The following is a 19,646-nucleotide window of genomic DNA, read 5'->3' on the forward strand; positions in this document are numbered from 1 at the left end:
GTAACGCATCTCCACTGCTGCATGCATGCTTGTGCGTGTGTGTGAATCGCAGCTTCTGTCTCTCTGTTAACGGCCGCAGAAAACAATGTCTGCCTCCAGCGAGATAGACCACTGCTCTGATGGACAGAATGCTAAACCGGTGTGTGTTTCTGTGCACGCGAGTGCGCGTGTGTGTGTGGGATGGAGAGAGAATGTGCTGGGCTCTATTAGCTGCTGATTTAGAGGAGTTCCAGCTTCACTGGAAGGGATTGATGCTGTTGGGTTTTCTGTGTGTGTGATCATGCACACTGTGTGTGATTTGCATGTGTACATTCGAGGAATTAAGAATGATTGTTCACAAGGGGACTTTTGCGCTGGTTTCTCGTAACCCCTGCTGCGTGTGTTTAGTTTGATGTGGTGCTGATGATCTTGTACAGTGTCCGTTCGACATTTTTTTTGTGCTATGTTCAGTGATGTTATCATGTGGTAGCTCTTAGACCTGTCTTTGGTTAAAACTCCCAAAGTTCAACAAAGACAACCGTTCTTCATCATGTGGTGTTTACAATGCCTGCAATGTGGTTTGCAAGTGTTGTTTTGTCACCATGAAGATTGTGTAACGTCTTAATAGTTGTACACTGAGATTGTGTAGGCTTCAGTAGTTACAGATGCGGCCACTATATTAACTGTGTCTGTATCATTTCATAGGAGAACTTAATGCCCAAAGAGGAGAGAGAGAGAGAGAGAGAGAGAGAGGATGGTGAGGTGTGTGTGGCAGAGAGGTTCAGCGGGTTGTGAGATGTCTGTAACTTTAAAAAGGGTGTGCCAACTTGAAGCGAGACCATCACTTTCTGCACATCAATTCATTCCTGGCTTGTTTTCGATCTGGGCAGGGATGAGTGGGTGATATGGAGAATGGCCACCATTGGCATCCCTCTGTGCAGGCACGATGGAATATATGTGAGGAGGAGTGCGGACGGACTATTGGAGAGAAGAGAGGACTGAGATAGAAAGAAGGGTAGGAGGTGACACACAGAGGAGTAACTGAAAGAGTTCACAGGGAGATATGAGCGACCCCTGGCCTCAGGTTCATGTTCTTTAAGAGGTTCACTGAAAGCTTTTACATTTGGCTTTTAGATGGAGACTGGAGTTCAGAAGCATTCAACGAGAAAGAGAGAGAGAGAGAGAGAGAGAGAAATTAACAGATGGAGTGGGTTGAGGGCTGAGCCTGTGTACAGTGTGACTATCAGCATGTGGGTACAGTATGGTACAGTTGAAACAATATTTCAGCAGCACCTGATTGGCACTGGCCACACACAAGCATTCACACAGGCTTGTATTGCGAGCAAACATGGAAGACAGATAATCTGGCTGCAAAGTGGCACGTTTACTTGATACTATAGTATTTAAAGTTAGCAAAAAAGAAACATCCCTTCAGGATACTGCATTTTAAAGATCATTTTTCCAAATAATCCAATAAATAATTAAATCCAAATAAGATTTACAGATCTTTACTGGAAAGGGTTTACACAATGTTTTTCATGCTTGTTCAATTATTGCACATGCACCTGTGGAACAGTCCTTAAGACACTAAAGCCTGGTTTTACAGACAGGGTTTAGATTAAGCCAGGATTAGGTCTTAATTCAATTAGGGCGTTAAGTAGCTTTTTAAACGTGCCTTAGAAAAAAAACATTACTGATGTGCATCTTGAGACAAAACAATGGCACTGAAATATTTTAAGATACATCAGTGCAAGTTGATTTCAGTTAAAACAGCTCAAACATGCATTTTAGTCTGAGACTAGGCTTAAGCCTTGTCTGTGAAACCGGCCATATCAGTTTGCATGCAGAAGTAGACAATTGAGGTCACAGTTACAATAAGTTACACAGTTGCAGGGCACTAGAGAGATCTTTCTACTGTCTCTGAAAAACACCATGAGAAGGATACCCAGGGTCCCTGATCTGCTTTATGAACATGCTACAGACCTGCTGCAGGAGGCATGAGGACTGTAGATGTGCAGTAAACTGAGCAATAACCTGCAATGTCCGTAATGTAAGACAGTGCTACAGGGAGACTGGAAGGACAGCTGATCGTCCTTGCAGTGCCAAGCCACGTGTAACCATGTGTTGCCCCAGACGTGTGAACTTGCAAATCTGCTGCAGTCCATGAAGATGAGATGCACTAAGCAGCTGCTGGTCACACCACATACCGACTGCTACTTTTGAGTTTGTGGGAAAAAAACACATGAAAAAGACACTTCCTTTACTGTGTAAATAAAAGCAGTGTGTCAAATTCAACATAATTTATCATTACATAATTTATTTTATTTGTTCATCTGTGTGTATTTATTTGCTAATGCTCTCCATTGTTTTACAGCAAATAAATCTATGCAGAATTTCTTGCACTGTGAGTGTGGAACTTGCGGAATTAAAGTGCCCCTGTTATGGTTTTTCGAATATTCCCTTTCATGCAATATATAGCTGTTTGTGAATGTAAACGTTCTGCAAAGTTGCAAAGTCGAAAGTTCACTAAAAATAAAGTTATTGTCTCCCAAAAGAAAGAATCGACTCTGGAGTGCCTTCATGAGTCGTTTTTAATTCAAATCTTCCTGTTTTACGGTTCTACGTCACTAGAAAATACATTTGCACAATGTATTTGTTGTACCGCCTATGTTGTAATTCGTCCACCCGCGAACAACTTGTCCAGCCCTCAAACGTCATTTTACTGACGACTTCTCAAATCTTGGAGTTCAACTCGGGATTCGCAAAATGCTTGCTCTAGAAATATTAGTCAGTACCCAGTTTATTTAAACCAGCTAGATCCTCAGAATCACAACCTGGAAGTATGAATAATTGGTGATGTATATATTTTCAATCAGTTGTTCAAAATTTGTGGTTTTGTCTTACTGAAATACTTCTGCTAATCAGCCATGGGCCTCTTTTACCTAAAACTGTCTATTAATACAGATTGCCTTTACTTTGAGTAAAGATAAAGGATGGAGCAAGATTTGTTTTAAAACGTTTGTTAGATCAGTCATTCATGTTAGTGCTGGGCGAACAAATGCGCTGTTGTTGATACAGTTCCCACATGTGCACCACAATAAATTTGAATTATACATTGTTGATGGACATACTCTTGTTAATGCTAATGGTGAGGAATTATAGTTGCAACATCTCATAATGTACCAAACTGAGTAGCGTATGACTGAGAAACGTCCTGCTCAAGTCATCCTTGCGATGGAGGTTCGGGTTGAATAACTAGTTCTTCCAATATTTCATCATCGGACTCACGATCAGATTGATATGGTAAAATCTAACCCATCGTTACTGTCTTTACAGTGTGTACAATCGCTGAGCTGTAGGAAGCCTTAGGACAGAGCTGATGTTCACTTATGGGCATTAGCTTCCGACAGGCGCTGTACGCGGTAGACCAATCACAACAGACTGTGCCATCTGGCCAATCAGAGGAGAGCAGGCTCGTGGAACAGAGGGATTTAGAGAGACTGATTAATCCACGAGTCGTTTGAGAATCATTGAATAATGTGGTGATGTGCAATGTATATTATGAGAAAATTTAAGTGTTTTTTTTTTTACTTTTGATGCATGTAAACCTGTTGTAGGAGACCTCCTAAACAAAATTTGGAACCTTTAAAATAGCATAATAGGGGCACTTTAAAATTTAAAACCACAATTCAAGCCATGAACTTCCTTTGTTTTCAACCCAGGTCAGCCAAGGGCATTCTAGGAGATTGAGTTAAATACGCTTACATGTTCAGTGCATTCACTAATATATGTGCCTGTACATGATAATATATGTGCATACCTGCAGCGAGTTTGGAGCTGTATAGCATGAAGGAAGTATTTCTGATGCCATTTATCAGAGCTGCAGCACATGATTCATGAAATCACTGGCCATATGACTCATGGACAGAGACACTGTTGGACAAACAACCATACTGACTCACTAACACAGTAACTGACTCATCTAACTCACTGAAACCTATACCATCCTAGTGTCAGCAGCATAACTGACTACCGACTTCACACATTCACAGATATATCAGACCAGTGACTGAATGAAAGTGAGGTATATAATGACAAAAGAAAATGTGAATCATTCTGGAATACTCTGAATCTTAATTCACTCATTAAGGAGGATAAACACATCTAGCTCGCTTTCACTGGCCCCACCACCAAAATTAAAATGGCTGTTTGTTTGTTTATTTATTTACTTGCACATATACCTGTTTTTTAATATATATTGCAAATTATGAATGATACAGTTTTGTGGTAGATTGTTTGTCTTGTGAAAAGATCATAATGTAAACACACACACATATACATATATATGTGTCTGTATGTGTGCAAATATCTGCAAACCTTTTACTATTCAGAGCAAACAGTCCTTTGCCTAAATATAGATGTGATCTCAGACATAACAACCAGGCATTTGCAATTTTATTTTATATTCTTGCTGTGACCAGTTATGTACTTGGCCCAGCATAATGTGGTTTGCTTTTGAAAACATTATGCTTGGGCGTGTTGCTGAGATCCCTTCGAGGTGAACATTGGTATGACTAATTCTGTTCAATATGGCTGCCAAGTGTGTGTACTGTATCACTCACTGTGCATGTCTATATATTAGTCTGGCTAGTTCCTATATCTAGTTCTGTCCGTTGCTTAGGCAACCGCCAACATCTTACTTGCAGTGCCCATTGCACATGCAAACATCACATAGAAGATCTGCAGCCTCTTTCCCAACTACACAACAGTGAGATTGCGTTATTGATGTGAGTGGACTTGTCCTGCCCCATCCACTGCTGTGTGACGTTTGAGCTACATTCAAGGTTGGCACGATGTTGTGAAGGTTTGTCCAATGGATGAACTTCAGACAGCCTTCAAATCAAGTCTCGCTGACTGGTTTCCGGCCAAATTGTTCTTGTTATGCTGTTTAGAGAAGGAGAATCGCCATGTGCAGTCTGACCTGCTGTTGTGTTTTGCATTGACTTGGTCTGTCCCCCTGGTCCCTCTCCTCTGGTCCTCGGGCAATGAGAGAATACTGTTGGATAAGTCTCCTGAACACAGAGCTAAAGGATGGGATATTGTGTTCTGAACTGCAGTGCACTTGTCGACTCAAGAACACGGATGCCAGAGTATTGTAAACAAAGCTGTGGAGTCAGTCAGAGGGGCTCTGCTGTGAATGGAAACCACTAGTGGGACAGAACTATCAGTATTACATGAGCAGGAAGTGTACTGCTACCAATATGTTTATACTCTATATGTATTATATTTAGTGATGGGTAGTCGACCCATTCCTCGACTCTCAATAGCCACACTGTCGGAATCGACTTCAGGACAGGAATCGACTACCAGTATCGATTCTGTATTTTTTTTTTAAAAGATGTGAGGTGTGTTCGTGTTTTGTTTTTTTTACAGTCTATGGTTCGACATCGGCTGCGGCTGGATGTAACCGATCGGCAAGAGTTGTCGCGTGCATGAGCTAAAAACGGAGAAATGAAGTCGGACACTTTGTGCTTCTCGTAGTGACACTCGTGCTGTGTTTGCATACTTTATGACATCTGAAGTGAAATAAATGCAATATTTGTCAAATACACAGACAATTCAGATACTTTTCTATTTAATACTTTGGTACTGCTTAATACAGCGTCTGTTTGTACAAGAATAAAGTTCAACACAGGTCTATACTGTCAAAGTTTTTTTCAGTTTTATTTTGATAAAGATGACACAATATAACATCACGACTACATGAAAAGAGCGTTTACTGTTGTAAAAACAGATTTGTCGATCAGAATGTCCCATCCAGTACTGGAGTGGGAAAGAAGTTTTTTTTTTTTATTCCTGACCCTATTTTGATTAAAAGTAAATGGAGTCGAGGAGTCGACTCCGCCGACTCCAATATTAGGAGTCGGGAATCGGAGTCGACTCCAAAAAACCCGGAATCGAACACCCCTAATTATATTCACACTATTGTTCAGTTTGGGGTCAGTAAGATTTTTATTTATTTTTTATGAAGACTCATGTTCACCATTGCTGCATTTATTTGATGAAATACACAGTAAACGCAGTAATATTCTAAAATGTGATAATATTCAATTTAAATATAAATGGTTTTATATATTTTAAAATGTAATGTATTAATGTGATGTAAAGCTGAATTTACAGCATCATTACTCCAGTTTTCAGTGTCACATGATCCTTCAAAAATCATTATTATATGATTATTTCATGTCTAAGAATCATTAAGTTTAAAGACAGTTGCTGCTTAATATTTTTATGGAAAGTTTTCTTTTTCTTTTTCTTTTCAGGATTCTTTAAGGAATAGAAAGTTCGAAAGAACAATCTTTTGTAAAGTAAATGTCACTTTGGCATAATTAAATGCATCCTTGCTGAATAAAAGTTTTTTTTTTTTTTACTGACCCCAAACTTTTGAATAGTAGTGTTTATTATACAGGGCTCCAGACTAACATTTGAGCAGTAGTAGCAGTGCCACTAAGTTATATACATATGGAGGCACCAGCACCTGATTTGGTAGCGCTGGGGTTGGGGGGAGTTTCCACGTCAGCGCTATTTGATCTTATATCTGTGGTTTATAACAGAGAATTCTGCTCCAAATCTGAATGCTTCTCACTAGATTTAGCCGTGATGTTATTAATACTGTGGTAAATTTAAAAGCTTTTGCACTAGATCTCCCAGCGCTCTGTATTAATGGTGTCGCGTGATCGAGATCGGCCCGCGAGTAAACCTTCTGAGCTTCTGTTTTTTCATATGCAACAGAAATGGCAGCTCTTATCATTTGGGTAATGTGGTGGTCACACCGGCAAGAAAAAAGGTTGCAATCTGGAGCCCTGTTACATTATATACGTAATGTTAATTTACATTTATAATACATAACTGTGCAAACATGAAAAATTATACATATTATGGGTAGTTACACCACTTTTAAAAAAAAATATTTATATATATATATATATATATATATATATATATATATACATATTATGTTGTGTGAAGTCTGATGTTGGAGAAAATATAAGGGGCCTCTAACTTTGTCAATTCTTTCACTATTTTTTAAAAACATTTTTACTGGAATGTGTCCTATGGTGTGACATAGCAATAATTAAGAATTAAGGGGTGTCGCACCAAATGACAACAAAACTTAACACTTTTATTGTGGTTCCAAAAAAGTAACATATTTGAACAAAACTTATCATGTGCACAAATCATGTGCTTCACAGGGGGCTTCAGTAACATGACCTTGAATGGGGTCCTTCAACTAATTATACTTGTTAGTGGAATTGCCCTATTTAAAATCAGGATATGGTGTCACACCGGAGGACATGGTCTTCAGTGACAAAATGTTTCAGGTTCCTACGCTTTTAGAAATATATGGATGAAAAAAAATGATGGCCATTTACTAAAATAGACACTTGTAAAATCTGTATGCTTTTTTATTTTATAAAAGTTGTAATTTATTGAACCATGCTTGAGACAGTCACACCATTCTTTTGAGATTTGGCTCCAAATAATTTAAAATCTAATAACAAAGCAGTTTTTAAATCAACAGGTCCATGCAAGACAGAGACATTTTTTACCATTTACTGCATTTTAAATGATGACAATACTAATTACATTCATTTTTATCTTGTGTGACAGTGAAAATGCCATGTCACTTCTACAAACCCATTATACATATTTTATGTATTTTTCCACTGATATATGACATCTGTGCTTCCCCACTGTTTTAGCCCTTCACCTTTAAAGAGTCAGTACAGGCTGTCCTGCAATGTATTCGTTCATACTTTTATACATATTTTTTACAGTCTATGGTTCATACACTGTACTCTGCTTTTCTCTGACCTCTGACCCTCCCCCCGTCACCTCCTCCACTCAATGGCTTGTTCAGGAATTAAGTGTTTTTCTGATGCAGTGGAGATATTTACCATATCTTCTCTCTTCTTTTATCTGCCTCTTCTATCGCAATCTCTCTATCCTTTACTCTTTCTTTCTTTCTTTCTTTCTTTCTTTCTTTCTTTCTTTCTTTCTTTCTTTCTTTCTTTCTTTCTTTCTTTCTTTCTTTCTTTCTTTCTTTTAGTGACTACATAATCAAGGAGAAGACAGTCCTCCTGCAGAAAAAAGACAATGAGGGTTTTGGCTTTGTCCTGAGAGGAGCCAAGGGTAAGAGCAGGGGGCCAATTTATTAGGGGTTTTGCAGGGTTCCTTAAAACTTGAACCCTCCAGTGGAAGTCAAAATCAGGTTTGGGGATTTAAAAGCATATACTTTTTTTTTTTATTAGCCACAAAATTAGATTACAATTTTGTCATTGTGCACTAAATATTCACTTATTAACAGGATCATCACAATATGTCAAACATACATCAAAAAAACTTTTAATATTATTAAAGTTGATGGGTTGTTGTGGCAAAACACAATTGGGTTGTGTGTGACATTAACCACAACTGACTGTGCCCCAAAAACTACTGACAAAAAATATTTTGATAAGTCGACTCTCCTGAAAGTCATTGAATAATTCACACACTGCATAAGAGAGGGCACATTCACTTTTGTTCTTTCGTTCCCTCCCTCGCTCACACACACACACACACACACACACACACACACACACACACACACACACACACACACACACACACACACACACATAGTTCCAAAACTGGAGTTAGAACATTTAACAAAATCATCTTTCATCATTATTCATAGTTTCCTTGCTTATAATTGTTCATGTATTTTAAACCTCAATAAAACATTTTGGATAAGCACGCTAGACTGATTGCATAAATGTCCTCTCTTTGTAGCTCAGACCCCTATAGAAGAGTTCACTCCCACCCCAGCCTTTCCAGCACTGCAGTACCTTGAGTCTGTCGACGAGGGAGGCGTGGCTTGGAGAGCTGGTCTGCGAATGGGAGACTTCCTTATCGAGGTGTCTGCAGATCTGCATCATGGAACTTGTATTCTGTTCTTCCCTCTGTATCATTACTTGATGTTTCTCTAGAATTTCCCTTATTACTTAAGGTCTCTCTCTCTCTCTCTCTCTCTCTCTCTCTCTCTCTCTCTCTCTCTCTCTCTCTCTGTATATTGTTTCTTTCTCTTTTCTAGGTGAATGGTCAGAATGTGGTTAAGGTGGGACACAGGCAGGTGGTCAATATGATCAGGCAAGGTGGCAACAGTCTCATGGTCAAGGTTGTCATGGTTACCCGGAATCCTGATATGGAGGAAGGGGTCAGAAAGAAAAGTAAGAGATACAAATTCACACTGCAAAGACATCAGTGAATCATAATGATGGTGGTGATGATCATGACTCTGGTGACTCTTTCTCTCCACACAGTCCCACAGCAGAGTAAAAGACTGAGCACACCAGCTATCGCTCTGCGCTCCAAATCCATGACATCAGAACTGGAAGAGATGGGTAAGGCTTGTGAAATGCAAGGATAGAAAAATGAAGGGATAAAAAAAAAAGCTAGAGCAGTGTTTCCCAACCTTTTTTAGCCCCTACAGCCCCTCAGTATGACTGAAGTACCCCTTCATCAACACAAACCACAAATGGTTTAATGAAGTGACACTGAAATCTATCTCTGTCAGCTGTTTTATGTAGTCTATGCACATACACTACTGTTTAAAAGTTTGAGGGTCATTAAGATCATGACGCTTATGATCATTTAAAGATCATTTAAGATCATTTAAAAAAAGTCGCTTATGTTCACCAAGGCTGCATTCATTTGATCAAAATACTGTAAACACAGTAATATTGTGAAATATTATTACAATTTGAATTACTGTTTTTATTATATGTCATTTTTAAAATGTAATTTATTATCAATGTTGAAAACAGTTGTGCTGTTTGTTGTAGAAATTAATAAAAAAAAATCAGGATACTTTGATGAATAGAAAGTTCAATAGGACAGCATTTATTTCAAATAGAAATATTTCATAACATTATAAATGTCTTTACTATAATTTGTATCAGTTTAATGCATCCTTGCTGAATAAAAGTACATATAGAACATATAGCATTATTGTGTACAGAAAGTACAAAACAAAGTCATGACAATAATTGTAAACAATTATTGTAATGTATTAACAGCCCTACTATTTTTAAGATGCATTTTTTGTCTTATTGGTTTAGAAAAGCAAAATCTTTTTTTAGCATTCCCTGCTTATGTAACCTCTGGCGTTTGCGTACCCTCGGTTGGGAATCACTGCACTAGAGGACAGAACCAGAAGGCTTAGAGAGAGAGAGAAAGAGAGAGGACAGTGAAGAGAGGAATTCAAGAGAGGATGAAAGAGCCAAATGCAATATTTTGAATGGTCAGAAGGGGGAGGGATGGGAGTGAATCGAAGAGTAAACTATCACAGTGATACACTAAAAGGAAGTACAAAATGATGGAGGGAAGCGTATGAACAGGATGGCATAGAGATAGAGAGCAAAAGAAAAAGAGAGAGAGAGAGAGAGACAGCATTAAGAATGTTCTTTCACTGTTCTTTCAGAAGTTCCACACTGTCACTACCAGCACCCCCACTACAGGTAACCCCCCAAAAACTGTCCCCTCCCAACCCTTATATCTCCCCTGCCTTCCACCTTATCCCTCAATCCTCCACCTGCAACTCCTCTTAGCTTTAACCCTAAACCTCGATCTAAAACACCTCCCTTACGGCTGTCAGAGAAATGGGTTCCTGAGCACTGTGCGGGTCGCTATTAACACAGCGGGCGATGGGCATTGCTAGAGAGGCGCAGTATGTACTGGCTCAAGGTGTCACCATCACTTACAGTCATTTAGTTTACCAATCAGGCTTCTATAACATCAATGGAATCAGACTAGATAATTTCAACGGTCTACCTCCAAATCAATGTATACACTGACCTTCCCCTATTAACTTTTAAAACCAAAATCAAGACCAGTAGGGTACTTTGTAGTTCACTGAGGCATATTTTACCCTTCTCCCTTCTCTTCAGCACCAGCAATATTCTCAGAGCTCATAGCCCCTTGTGGCACTGTCTACTATAGATGCTCAATGCTCTCCTTAGCCCAGTTCCCATAATTCAGTAGTCAGGGTTAGTGTGAGGGTAATGCAATTCAGTAATAGTGAGTGCTGATTAAAGCACTCAATCAGATTGGCAGGAAATCTGGATGTACAGGTTTTAATCTGTCCGTCAGGAAACATAGTCAGGTTTTCAACTAACACTTCTAAGCAAGAACTAGATGTTGCCAGTTTGCCTAGTTAATGGTTTTGAATCTTCACAAGGTATTCAGAGTTTTGTTCTAGGCACTTAGTAATATGAACACAAATGTATATTTGGTAGAGACGGACAGTATATCAGCTATCACATCAATATCAGTCCAATAAGTAAAATAACCCAATATATATGCAATACTGTTCAAAAGTTTGCTGTCAATAATAATTTTTTTTTTATTCTGCAAGGATACGCTATTGATCTAAAGGTCAATGCACCAAAATGCACCAGACTTTATACTTTATATTTCAAATAAATGCATTGTAAATGCAAAAAATGTGCCACAGTTTCCACATAAATATTAAGCAGCCCAACTGTTTGCAACATTGATGATAATAATAATAAATGTTTCTTGGGTACCAAATCAGCATATTATTATGATTTCTGATGTGACACTGAAGACTGGAGTAATGATGCTGAAAATTCTGATTTGCTAGCTTGGTGAGCATGAGAGACTTCTCTCAAAAACATTTTAAAAATATTACTGACCCCAAACTTTTGAATGGAAGTGTAAGTCAATAAATTATAGGCAAATGATATTGGTTTGTTATTCTTCTTAATTATATTTATGAAAGTTATAATTTCCTTTTAGCTTTTATTAAAGGTCCCATGACATGGATTATTTTATTATTTTATAATGTTTCCTGGGGTGCCCTTATAATGTTAGTATGTTTTTAAGATCAAAAATTGTAATAATTTAGAAATAAAAGGCATTTTTCCTAGCCTGATTTTAGCCTCTGATTTGAACACTCTGTTTGAAGGGGCGTGTCTGCTGTGAGACTTCAGTGTAAACGCCCACTGCTGTGATTGGCTGACATGCTTGCATATGAAATAGCTAGCATTACATGTGGAACTCTCTCGAATACTTTTACTATTACAGCTATTATACGTTTTTACTATTACAGCTATCGAGATTAATGAACCGTGAGAAGTTTTTTAAGTATTTAGATCTATTCCCATCACATAAAAGGTTGCAGTGATGAGCATTGAGCAGATGACAGCCTGTTGATCGCGTGAATGAAGATCTTATCATTGCAACGCAGTTTCTGCACTCTCACTAATGATTTCACCAATGCAAACATGAGGTAAGTACAGTAAGAGCTTCGTTGTGCAGCGTAACAGCGTCATTGATTTTATAACGAGTTTTGGCAAGTGATTGATTTCATAACGAGTTTTGGCAAGTGTCCAGATAAACTCGTGCTGTGTGATTGACAGCTTGGGTGATTGGAAAAGGATTGTTCTTTGATCGCTTTCTGTATATATTTTAATCCCAGGTTAAATAAGATTATTTTCATCCTACCAAGAGAAACGATGTGAAGTTGATATTTTAGTCACTGGCTTGATTTACTGATGCATAAACAGTATTGAACGATTTTGAGAGAAAGATTATCTGTCTGAACTTGAATTACACATCAGAAATTCACATAACCCACTGGTTCTTCAGAGGCTCAGATGAAGGAACTAAAAAAATACTTTTGTGGTCATTTGTACATCCAAACACTGAGCAACTGCCATGCTTCGCTCGTTTGCAAGCCATGATGTCTCTCGAGGAAAAAACAATATCGCGCTCACGCAGCTCATTTTCTCATGGGCGGGACAAATTCTCTTTGCGGGCAAAGAAGAGAAAGGGGAGGTGACCTTTCCCCTTATGATGACATAAAGGGAAGATTCTAGATACGCCCGTCTGAGCTTTCATTTTCTCAAAAATACCCAGGGCTTGGTTTACACCTATCAAAATGTCTAGCCATTGGGGGACCATAGACAGGCTAGGGGAACTCATATTAATGTAAAAAAAAAAAGTGACATTTTCATGTCATGGGACCTTTAAAGAACGTTGGTCATGAGTATTTATAATTTTTTTATTTCCAGTGGTTAATAGCTCTACATTTGTATATCTTATATTGGCCAATATATCAGTTATAAAGATCAAAATATATGTAATTATCAGTAATTGTTATGAACCAAAATTTCCATTCAGCTTCCATTTCATATTCAGCTTATTCAACGAACTACCACTTTGTTGCATACCAGTTTATTATTGTGGTGTCACATGAAAATCAATGTGTGGTTGGTGTGGTATGTAGATCCAGACGTTAATGTCAGAAGCCTTTAGACTGTAATGTAGGGCATATAATAGCGATGCATGTGTGCTTTTACATTTAACGCTGTTTAAGTTAATACTCCGTTATAATAACGTGATCAGAGTGGTTTTGATGTGTTACTGATGTTTCTTCTCAGTTTAGAAGAACATTTCCAGGTGTCTCGGGTGTTTAATGTGTGCAGATAATGTCATCTATACCATTATATATACCATGTGCCTAATCAGATGCAGCAATTTAATGTGAGTGAAGAGCCCTTGCCTTTTTTACGCACTCACCTCGTCACCTGGTGCAGTCAAGTCACCTTCATTTATATAGCGCTTTTAACAATATAGATTGTTTCAAAGCAGCTTTACAGTGATAATAGGAAATTAAAGTAACAGAGATTGTTTTGGCTTTACACAGCTCTAGAATAAAGTTATTATCTAGTTTTGATTGATTCACTTCTGTTGCAAAGATCATTAGTTATTAGCTTAGGGGCCGCTAACACGACACCGTTCTAACAGAAAACCCTTAACGCACTCCGGCCTGCTCATTCGCACAACAACAGTGCCTGGAGAATGCAAACCTTGAAATAGGTTCCAAGGTGCAAGCCTTGAAAAAATAAAAAAATAAATAAAAATAAAAAAGTGGGTGCTGTCCTAACTAGACACTTGACCTAATGGGTCTGCAAATATTTCTTATAAGATGAAACTTGTCCCTCTGTTACAGAGTTCGAATCCCCAAGCTACAAGCTAAGGACACGGTAGTGTCCCACCTCATTGGCTGCCGTGATCTAAAGATATCCGAGATTGCGCTGGCATTAATGTCTTGCTGTACTGGTACTGTACCTTATAAAAAAGGCAGTTAAATGAAAAAGACAGAAACAACTCTATGAAGACAAAAGGGCAGATGATTAGCCTTTACAGGCAAGCAGATCAGCCCTCCTCTAATTCCCCCAGAATCCCTCAGCTTTATATGCACACAGAAACACTTAAAAGTCAAGTCAAGTCACATTTATTTATATAGCGCTTTTTACAATACAGATTATTTCAAAGGAGCTTTACAGAGATAATAGGAAATTAATGCAAAAAAGTTTGTTTCCAGAAGAAAATAGCGTCATAGTCCAGCTTAAGTAAGTTCAGTGCTGTTTCATTTTTGTTTTAAAAAAGTTATTAAATTAGTTCATTTATATATATATATATATATATATAGCCGCTCTGGAGTCAACCATGATGTCATCGTCCAGCTCAGTTCAGTTCTTATAATAGTGTCAATGCAGGCAGATCAATAATATTAAATTAACTGTTAAATTTAATGTCCCCAACTAAGCAAGCCAAGCCAATGGCAACAAAGGTGGAAAAAGGCAACAGTGGCAAGGAACCAAAACTCCATCAGGTGGCAGAATGGAGAAAAAACCTTGGGAGATCCCAGGCTCAGTCGAGGGCCAGTTCTCCTCTAGCCAATGAACGAACAGTGTATGATTATGATTCAGGCAGCATTATAGGTCAGAAGTCAGACTGGTTTGAAACAATGAGAATATTATCCAGTTCCGTCTGGTTGAAGATCGAAGTCACGCCGGTATGGAGACGGGTTTGTTGAGGATCAGTGCCGATAGCTGTCGTGTCGATGAGGCCTTCACAGGGGAGAGTCTAGTTGACACAATCTCTGCTGACACTTCAGGGATGCGTTGTGGTCGTGTCTAGGCGCAGGTCCACCATCTGATCTGGATACGGCCCAGATCCTGCTGACTACATCATGCGTTGTGGTCGTGTCTAGGCGCAGGTCCACCATCTGATCTGGATACGGCCTGGATCCAGCTGATTACAGTAAACCTCGGAATAAGCAGAAAGACTATCATTAGCGTAGATGCCATTCTTCTTATAATGTAACGAGTACATCAGGAGGTTATAGCAAGTGTTCCCGGTTCTGGCTGATCTAATTTATACAGCCTAATAATCATTTAACTGATTTGAATAATAGGAATGTATCATTTTCTATGTGTATGCCAGGTTAGAGAGATGTGTTTTTAGTCTAGATTTAAACTGACAGTGTGTGTCTGCTACCCGGACAATGTTAGGAAGACTGTTCCAGAGTTTAGGTGCTAAACTTGGGTGCCAGCAGTCGATTTTGATATTCTAGGTATTATGAACTGGCCAGAGATTTGAGATCGCAACAGACATGAAGGACTATAATGCGTTAAGTGCTCGCTCAAGTACTGGGGAGCTAAACCATTTAGTACGCAAGTAATCAGCAATATTTTAAAATTTATACAATGTTTAATAGGGAGCCAATGCAGTGTTGACAGAACCGGGCTAATATGATCATACTTCCTGGTCCTGGTTCTAGCTGCTGCGTTTTGGACTAGCTGACTGTAGTTTGTTTATTATGCAACCACCCATAAGAGCATTACAATGATCTAGGTCATGAACGCATGAACTAACTGTTACGCATTTTTCATTATATTTTTAAGATGGAAGAATGCGGTTTTACAGATGCTAGAAACGTGGCTTTCAAATGAAAGATTGGTATCAAAGAGCACACCCAGGTTCTAACCGACGACAAAGACTTGACAGAGCAGCCATCAATTGTTAGACAGTATTCTAGGTTAGTATGTTTGGAGGTTTTTGGTCCAATCATTAGTAACTCTATTTTTTCAGAATTAAGTAATAGGAAATTGCTAGTCATCCAAATTTTTATATCAGCTATGCATTCCGTTAATTTCTTGAATTGGCAAGTTTCGTTGGGGCACGAAGAGATATAGAGCTGAGTATCATTGGCATAACAGTGAAAACTAATCCCATGCTTCCCAATGATATCTCCCAAGGATAGCATGTACAGAGTGAACAGCAACGGTCCTAGTACTGAGCCTTGTGGTACTCCATGCTAAACTTGTGATCGATAAGATATTTCTTCATCTACTGCTACAAACTGATAACGGTCAAATAAGAATGATTTAAACCATGCTAATGCAATTCCACTAATGCCAACATAATTTTCGACCCTATTTAAAAGAATGTTTTGGTCAATGGTATCAAATGAAGCACTAAGATCAAGTAATACTAATAGAGAGATACAACCACAATCGAATGATAAGAGCAAATCATTTGCAACTCTAATGAGAGCAGTCTCAGTACTATGGTACGGTCTAAATCCTGACTGGAAATCCTCGCAGATATCATTTCTTTTTAAAAAGGAACATAGTTGTGAGGATACTGCTTTTTCTAGTATCTTTCACAAAAAGGGTAGATTTGAGATTGGCCTGTAATTGACTAATTCTCTAGGATCAAGTTGGGTTTTTTTAATAAGAGGTTTAATAATAGCCAGCTTAAAAGTTTTCGGTACATATCCTTGTGACAAAGATGAATTAATGATATTAAGAAGATGATCTATGACCTCTGAAGCATTTCTTTCAGTAGCTTAGTCGGTATAGGGTCTAATATACATGTTGTTGATTTAGATGGTTTAACGAGTTTAGACAATTCTTCCTCTGCTATTGCAACGAATGAATGGAATTTTTCCTCAGGAGCACTACAATGCACTGCCTGATGCGATACTGTAGTAGATGGTTGCATAGTTATAATTTCTTCTTAAAATCTCTCTAATATTATCAGTTAAGAAGTTCATAAAGTCATTACTGCTATGCTCTTTGGAAACTTCAGAAGTAGAAGCTTTATTTCTTGTTAATTTAGCCACTGTGTCAAATAAATACCTAGGGTTGTGTTTGTTTTCTTCTAAGAGAGTCAAAGTTTCTTCCAGTTGCGCTCCATTTTTCTGTCTGCTCTCTTAAAGGTGGGGTATGTGATTCTTTTTTTTGTCCATTTTTTCAAAATCACTTGAAATCCTATTCCTAACCCACTTACAGCCACCGAGTTAGAAGCACTGAAATGAAAATTAAGCAATTTAATCATCTGTGGAATCTGCCGGCCGTTTTGCAAATCACATACCCCACCTTTAAGGGCCCGAGCGTGCTCGTTGTACCACGCCGTTGGAATATTTTCTTTAATCTTCTTTAAGTGCAAAGGACAAACTGTGTCTAAAGTGCTAGAAAAGACCGAGTCAAAAGTTTCTGTCGCAATATCGAGTTCTTCTAAGCTATCTGGGACGCTGAGGAGATGAAACTGATCAGGAATATTATTAATAAAGCAATCTTTAGTGGCAGAGTTCTAACATATTTGTAACACGGAGTCGGCTTTGCAACCTTGGCTAAATGGAGTATGCACAAGACTAGATAATGATCTGAGATGTCATCGCTCTGCTGCAGAATTTCATCTGCATTAACATTGATTCCATGTGACGATATTAGATCTAAAGTATGATTATGACAATGAGTGGGTCCTGACACGTGTTGTCTAACACCAATAGAGTTCAGATTGTCTCTAAATGGTAATCCCAATGCGTCTTTTTCGTTATCTACATGGATATTAAAATCACCAACAATTAGGACTTTATCTGCAGCCAGTACTAACTCCGATAAAAAATCAGCAAATTCTTTGATAAAGTCTGTATGGTGCCCTGGTGGCCTGTATACAGTAGTTAGCACAAATGTCAAGCACGATTTATCATTTACACTAGATAGTGTTACATTAAGCACCAACACCAAACTAGACTTCTCAGTAATTGTGAAGAAATTACTATAGATTACAGCAACACCACCCCCTTTTCCTTTCAGATGTGGCTCGTTTTTATAACAGTAATCCTGGGGGGTGGACTCATTTAAAGTAATGTAATTGTCTGGTTTTAGCCAGGTTTCTGTCAGACGCAACACGTCTAGGTTATAATCTATAATCATATCATTAACAACAAGTGCTTTTGAAGTAAGGGATCGAATATTCAGGAACCCAAGCTTTATCATTTGTTCATCTGTATTATATCTATTTTTTATTTGTTGAACATCGATACATTTTTTACCCTTAAATGGGTTTGGGAGTTTTTTGTATTTCCTGATTCGGGGAACAGACACTGTCTCTATATGATGATATCTAGGAGAAAGAGTCTCTGTGTGATGGAATTTATCTGACCTCAGTGACGTGAGACAGCTAGCAGATGGTCGGTTTAGCAAGTCTGTCTGTTTCCTGACCTGAGCCCCAGACTGTCATGTTTGAGCTCTAAGACTATGTGCCATATTACTAGAGAGAAGAGCAGCACCATCCCAGGAGGGATGAATACCATCTCTTTTCAACAGGTCAGGTTTGCCCCAAAAACTTTTTCAATTGTCTATGAACCCTATATTATTTTGTGGACAACACTTAGACAGCCAGCCATTGAGTGAGGACAGTCTACTAAGTATCTCATCACTCCAGCGAACAGGAAGGGGGGCAGAGCAAATTACAGTGCCTGACATCGTACTTGCGAGTTCACACACCTCTTTAACGTTTATTTTAGTGATCTCCGACTGGCGAAGTCGAACATCATTAGTGCCGACGTAAATAATAATCTTAGAGAATTTACGATTAGCATTAGCCAGCACTTTTAAATTTGCTTTGATGTCAGGCACTCTGGTGTGTAAACATGTGACTATGGTGGCTGGTGTCTCTATTTTCACGTTCCGTGTAATAGAATCACCAATAACTAGGGCACATTCAGCAGGATTCTTAGTGGGTGTTTCACTGAGTAGGGAGAACCTGTTTAATGTTGTAATCGGAACGGAAGCGCAGTGTTTTGTCCCGCGACTACAGTGTCTCACGGTCACCCAGTTGCCCTGCTGCACGGGTTCTACAGCCAGAACTGAACAATGTACAGAGTTCACTAAGCTAGTCGCATCCAAAGCGGTATCTAAAGCCCTTGCATTCTTACTATCCTCGATTAAAGTTTGGATGCGTGTCTCTAGTACTGAAATCTTATCCGTCAGCCTGACTATCTCCCTGCATTTATCACATGTGTAGTCCTCACCGCTGATAGAGAAGGCTATACTATACATGTGACACGAAGTGCAAGTGACAATAACAGGAGAAGACATTACACACACATATACACTCCCTACAAACTCACCTGTGGCTTTTTTAACCTTTCCTTCACACTTGTTGCACAGGTTGTTTTTTTAATGATTGAAGCCCTAACTAGTCTGTTTTATAACCTCCCTAATCTTTTTGTCTGTCCCGGCATTCCATACACAGTGGACAGAGGTAAGAGGCACTTCAGTTTCTCTTGTTTTGCTAAGGTTGCATTTGTACAAGTTTGGGAGAACATTTTGTGTGCATCCTGGAAAGGAGTGTTAATAAAATGTAAAAAAGTCTTTAACCTATTTGTTAGTTGAAGGGAATGTGATTGCAGCATTAACAGCTCATAGAGTATTACTACAGGCTGATGGTTTTCCACCTTA

At 38.6% G+C, this 19,646-nt stretch overlaps 1 protein-coding gene across 11 annotated transcripts in view; it reads left to right on the forward strand.

Moving 5' to 3' along the window:
* The window catches only part of shank1 (SH3 and multiple ankyrin repeat domains 1), a 123,135-nt gene that overhangs the window by 90,637 nt on the left and 12,852 nt on the right, over window positions 1-19,646 (forward strand). For all 11 annotated transcript variants that reach the window (XM_079861238.1, XM_079861237.1, XM_079861233.1 and 8 more), the window contains 4 exons: window positions 8,090-8,172; window positions 8,812-8,936; window positions 9,113-9,248; window positions 9,342-9,431. In XM_079861238.1, the coding sequence (XP_079717364.1) occupies window positions 8,090-8,172; window positions 8,812-8,936; window positions 9,113-9,248; window positions 9,342-9,431 (434 nt within the window). The remainder of the gene's footprint in view (window positions 1-8,089; window positions 8,173-8,811; window positions 8,937-9,112; window positions 9,249-9,341; window positions 9,432-19,646) is intronic.

This window comes from Squalius cephalus (genome assembly GCF_949319135.1).
Source record: "Squalius cephalus genome assembly, chromosome: 1".
NCBI lineage: Eukaryota > Metazoa > Chordata > Actinopteri > Cypriniformes > Leuciscidae > Squalius > Squalius cephalus.